We start from the raw sequence: 6,362 nt of genomic DNA, 5'->3' as shown, positions 1-6,362 counted from the left end.
CTTAAAGATCTTGTGTTAGTAGGTGGTTTCCTACACCTTACAATGGAAGCACAAGCAACCAAAAACAAGTAGACAATTGGGATCTCCTAAAATTAAATACAACAAAAGGACTTTCTTATAAAGTCCTTTTGTACATCAAAGGACTTTGTCAGAAAAGTAAAAATGCAGCCTATGCAATGGGAGGCAATATTTGGAAACCACATATCAGATAAAGGTTTAATATCCTGAATATATAAAGGGATCCTACAACTCAACAACAGAAAGACAAAAAACGCAATTTTAAAAATAGGCAAAAGAGATGGACAGACACATTTCTGAAGAGGAAATACAAATGGCTCAAAAACATATGGAAAAATGCTCAAACTCACTGGTCATTAGGGAAATGCAAATCAAAACCACCATAAGATATCATCTCACACCCACCAGAACAGCCAATATCCAAAAAAAAGAAAATTACTAGTTTCAGGATGTGGAGAAAAAAGGCACACTTGTTCAATTTTGGTGGGAATGTAGAATGATGCAACCACTCTGGAAGGCAGCGTGCCCGTTCCTCAGGAAGCTAAGTATAGATTTGCCATATGACTCAGCTATTCCACTGCTAGGTATACACTCATAGAAACTGAAAGTTAAGATATGAGCCGATATATGTATACCAATGTTTATAGCAGCATTATTCACAATTGCCAAGAGATGGAAACAGCCCAAATTCCATCAACAGATGAGTGGATAAACAAACTGGTTATCTACACACAATGGAATACTATGCAGCTGTAAGACAGAACAAAGTCACAGAATATATGATAACATGGATGAACATTGAGGACATTATGTTGAGTGAAGTAAGCTGGAAACAAAAGGACAAATACAGTATGGTCTCATTAATATGAACTAATATTAATGAGCAAAGATGGAGAGTTAAAAGCTGATAACACAGGCTATCAGGAGATAGAAAGATGGTAGATATCAGGCATTTGATGTTGAAGGACTACAGAATGTCCAGCAGGAATGGTAGTATAGATCTAGAAAAAGCATAATACTGCATGATGGTAGCACAATATTGTAAGTACACTGAACAAAGATATCTGTGAGTAAAGCTGAAAGGGGAGGTCTAGTGGCATGTGTGACACCAGAGGTAAAGACAGAAAATAAAGACTGGGACTTCATAACAGTAACACTGGAGTGGTCAATGATTGTGAATAAATGTACAAATATAAAAATATTTTTATGTGTGGCAGAACAAATGAATGTCAACAATGCAAGGTGTTGAAAAAGGGATGGTATTGGGAAAAGAGTATAATCAAAGGAAACTGGAGTCTATGCTCAACAGTAACATTGTAATATGCCTGCATTAAATGTAACAAATACCAAAGCTAAATGTGTATGAGAGGGGGATATAAGAGAGAGATATAGGACTCTTGGTAGTGGTGTCGGTGTCTGACCTTACTATTATATTGTATTTTATGGTATTTTGTTTTTCTTTTTATTATCTTTTTTATTGTTTAAAAAAAAAAACAGTTTTTCATGGAATCAATAAGTTTAGGTGCTGACTGTGGTGATAAATGCACAAATATGTGATGATACTGTTAACAGTTGTTTGCACACTGGATAATTGAATGGTGTGTGAATATATCTCTATAAAATTGTAGGAAAAATGTAAATAGGGTTAAAAGTGTTGGAAAAACATGGAGAGGGATGTACCTATTTACTGTTGAGGAGGCAGAATTGTATAGCCTATCAGGAGGATAGAGTGGTAGTTCTACAAGAAGCTAAATATGTGGGAGCCATAAGATCCTGCAACCTCATTATGTGGTATATATTTAGAAGATCTGAGAACAAGGACATGTATGGACATTTGCACACTGTGTATGTGGAGAGAGTATTCATGATTTGTGACAGGCAGAGGTGGCCTAAAGGCACATTAAATGAGGAACAGAATGTTGAACTGTGGCGTATGCACACAATGGAATATTTAGCAACTGTTAGAAGGAGTGAATCTGTGAGACACTCAACAAGGTGAATGGATCATGTAGACAGCATTTTGAGTGCACTATGCCAGACACAAAGACAAACATTAGAATGCCTCACCAATATGGACTAACTACAATGTTTAAACTTAGAATTGAACCTTAGAGCAGAGCTTATCAGAGGAATGCTTATTGTAATTGTCCCTATTCCTGAATTTTTATGGCTATCTCCACACTCTGAGATGTTGATCCCTTTGTGTATAACCTGATCGGTCTCTGGAACATTGGGTATCCATGTGACACCTGAAACTCAGAGATAGAACTTAGCAGACATGAATGTCAGTATTAGCATATATAGAAACAGTTTAAAAAGCTGAAAAAAGGTTCCAGAATTCAATTAGAGTTATGAATGAAGCAGATCTGCTTAGGACTAGGGCAAATCAGGAAAAGGGTAAAGGATGATACTGACTATTTTTTCAAACTTCAACTTCCATGTGAGACCAAAGGAAGAGATGTTTCTTTGGTGCAGAATCTTTATTTTCTAAGCAATTTAACTTGTCAGTCAGTTTGTTCAAACACCATAATTACATGGAGCTTTGAGTAGGAAGTGAGATCTGATAGGTTTGTATAGGTTAGTGTGAAATATTGACACATGTCAAAGTAACTTGCATAGAGAATAAAAATATACGTGCTGTACCCACTGAGGAGCTGGCAGAAAATGCAGAAGTGTTGAGCTTCCTCATGTGGGTTGTTGCTGATGTTCTCACTAACATTGAGGACTGATGGTTTGGTATGCCAAGCTCTCTGTCTTGGGGCTTTCCCTTATGAAACTCATTGCTGCAAAGGAGAGGCTAAACCTAATAATTGTGCCTAGTAGTCTCCCCATGGGTGCCTCTTTGTTGCTCAGAGGTGGCCCTTTCTCTCCAAATAAGCCAGTTCAGCAGGCAAGCTCACTGCCCTCCCCCTGTGTAGGACCTGACTCCCAGGGGTGTAAATCTCCCTGGCAACACACAATATGACTCCCAGGGATGAATATGGGCCTGAAATCATGGGATTGAGGACATCTGCTTGATCAAAAGGGGGATGCAAAATGAAATAAAATAAAATTTCAGTGGCTGAGAGATTTCAAATGGAGTCAAGAGGTCACACTGGTGGGCATTCTTACGCACTATATAGATATCCCTTTTTATGTTTTAATGTTTTGGAATAACATATTCCAGGTAGCACATGGAGGAGGGGATGGAGATGTACTGAGAGCTCCCCCACCTCTGACTTACAGGATCTCAGCCACCATCCTTTCTGTGATTCAGGGTCATGTGAGGGCATCAGTCAGTTGATTTTTCATGGGTACTTGCCTCCTGGACAATGAGTCTCCCTCAGGCCATAGTGAGCTCAACCCCTCTGCAAACATCCACTGCACATCACTACTGCTTAGAGTCTTGTATATTGTTTCACCTGAAGGAATGGAAACCATTTCACTGAGCCTTTAGTAATCCAGTGCAGCAGAACTGGATGCTTTTAGCACACCTGAGTGGGTTCATGAAGAACAGATTCCTGACTCAATATAATTGTGGTTTGAGGACACTCCCCAAGCTGTTGCTATCTTGGCCATGAGAAACCTGTGTGTTCCTTAAAGCTCTCCCTCAAGGAGAGAGTGGGAATTCCAGAATGTTCTTTCTGATATGTATGTTCCACAAGGAAAGAACAGGGTTAGGAGGCTATATATGATTTGAGAAACATTGAAAATAATTACCATCTAAGCAGAAATGCCAAACCTGTGTCAGAAGTAAATTTACTGACAGGATTACATTACATTATTCAACTGCCCAGTAACCCTTGAATATGTACAGGAAGGAAGATGTATGACTTGATGATATGTTCTCCTGACTTAGTGATTCCCTAAAAGCCATTCTAATTCATGGCAAAAATGATTGCCCACAGACTTCTCTGAATTCAGTGTGTTTGCTATGTTATGTACTGCTTCAAATTTGGGAACATATCATCAGCTTGTGGTAGAGAGGAGAAATATTTATCAGAATGTGTTTCTGAAAATTTGGAGGCCCCTGGAATTGTGGTATTTTTTATTTAATATATCCCTGGGAGTAGAAGCACATTAACCATATTCTCAAAGCTATACTTGACCCTTATCCACATCTGCCTCCCTGATCAGCTTCTTCAGCACATTTCTTGGTGGAATGAAATGACCCTGGACTAAGTGAAAGGGGGAGGAATGTATATCCCCAGTGTCCTCATACAAGGGAGCACCAGAGAAACTCCCCACTGCCCTATTATCATTACAAAGGAAAATAACTCTCATGTCCAAATCACCACTTACATAACCAGATGAAGACACAGCACACATTGACTTACGTTCAACTTCTTCCTCAGCCTTGAGTACATTTGTCTGGGACAGGTTACAATATGCTGCATTCAAAGACTGTTCATGATAGGGTCAGAAGGAAAGGGAATTTTGAGGCAAGTGGATCTAAATCTATCTATGTATGAGTGAGGACATTGAGATTGAGTTGAGTTGACATGCCCAAGTTGTGCAGTTGTGATATATCAGGAGCAGGAGCAGTTTCACTGTTCCTTGTGCAGTCATGGTGGACAGAGGTGAGGAAACACACAGGATTTCTCTGGATCCCAACTTGGATAACCCCATTAATAACAGTAATGAAACTCTGTAACATATTTGGCAACTTAATAAAATTATGAATATGAAGATAGTAATGAGCAATGACATCAGCAATGTGGAGATGGTGGAGCCAAACTCCTTTCCCTCCACTAACAATTCAGAACAGAATATGCTAAAACTAAAATTGTCATGGAAAATATACATATTATATATTCAACATATGCATTAAACACATGTACACACACAAACACACACACACACATACTACAAATATTTAATATTCCTGGGAGAAGTGGCACAATGAACACATTCCCAGAGCTGTCCTTGATCCTTGGCCAAATCTGACTCCTGACCAGCTCATTTCACACATTTGCTGCCTGCAAGTAAAGGAACCTACACTTGGTAAGGGGGCCCCACAGGAAAAGGACTGTGTTCTCCCAGGGCTCACCCAGCATCCTTCCTTGGGTGCCTCTAAGACAAGGACCTCCCCTTATCCCCTTTCATTTTAATAGAGAGCTACCTCCCTAATGCAAATCACCAGATGGGCACACAGTTGAAACCACAGCACATATATACTTAAATTCAGGTTCTACCTCTGTCTGGATATTTCCTGGGGACAATGGACCTTATCCACAAGAACATGAAAACTTGTTGGTTCTTCCTTTTCCTTATGGCAGCTCCAAAATGTGTGTGTCTGGGATTCAGATGTGAAGGTAATGGGGAAGATGAATCTGAGTACATGACTCACTATGGTTCTCCTTGTCTTCAGGTGTCCTGTCCCAGGTGCAGCTGAAGGAGTCTGGACCTGGCCTGGTGAAGCCCTCGCAGACCCTGTCCCTCACCTGCTCTATCTCTGGATTCTCTTTAACCAGCTATGGTGTGAACTGGATCCGCCAGGTTCCAGGAAAGGGGCTGGAGTGGGTTGGCTTGATAAGATATGATGGAAACACATACTTCAACCCAACTCTTCAGTCCCGACTCAGCATCACCAGGGACACCACCAAGAATGTAGTTTATTTACAACTGAGCAGCCTGAGAACCGAGGACGCAGCCATGTATTACTGTGCGAAAGACACAGTGAGAGGAAGTCAGGATGAGCCCAGACAGAAACCTCCCCTGAGGGCACAGTAGGGGCTGGGCTGAAGGGGGCACTCGTGACCACCAGGGGGTGTGCAGGGCCCATCCTCAGGAGCAGGGGCATAAAGAGACTGGGAGAAGTTTCCTGACTTTTCCTGTGATACCCTCTCCTTGCTTCACAATATGTAAACCCGAGAACTGCCTTTGCATATTTTCTAAGAAATGCTGTGATGTATCCAAGATCCAAGCAAAGTACAGATTTTAAAATGTTATTACATGTGTTTTTATATTTTTATTCCAATCTGCCCTTTATTCTATATATAACTGAAACTTTAAGCAAAACTTGTTTTCCACCTACCTTGTGAAGTTAGTTCTCTGAACTTGTCAATTTCCTGAGAAAGTCCATGAAAGGTAGATCTTCCCCACCATCTGGTAGAGCTTGTGTCCCCAGGTGGAAGTGGGAGAATGAGGAAAAACCTGGCATGGTCTCAGGGACAGCTTTTGGGGGCTTCAAATTGTTCTCTACACATGTTGTGGTATCAAGGACCAGGTCTCTTTGCTTACTTAAAATCACTTATTAATTCTCTTTCTATTGCATAAGATGATATGATTTTTACACACACATGCTGCACACAGGTTTTCAATAAAGGCATTAAAAGGACAAATTTTAAGATTAAAATAGTGGA

The 6,362-nt window shown here is 40.3% G+C and overlaps 1 gene segment (V, D, J or C); it reads left to right on the top strand.

The window, feature by feature from the left end:
• The first annotated feature begins 5,217 nt into the window (after positions 1-5,217).
• Positions 5,218-5,730, top strand: LOC119516026. The segment is given in 2 exon segments: positions 5,218-5,285; positions 5,369-5,730. Coding segments are annotated over 2 exon segments (429 nt in total).
• The last annotated feature ends 632 nt before the right edge of the window (positions 5,731-6,362 follow it).

Source organism: Choloepus didactylus, chromosome 19, assembly GCF_015220235.1.
Source record: "Choloepus didactylus isolate mChoDid1 chromosome 19, mChoDid1.pri, whole genome shotgun sequence".
Taxonomy (NCBI): domain Eukaryota; kingdom Metazoa; phylum Chordata; class Mammalia; order Pilosa; family Megalonychidae; genus Choloepus; species Choloepus didactylus.
The sequence above is the reverse complement of the archived record's forward strand: the minus strand, read 5'-3'. Positions and strand labels throughout refer to the sequence as shown.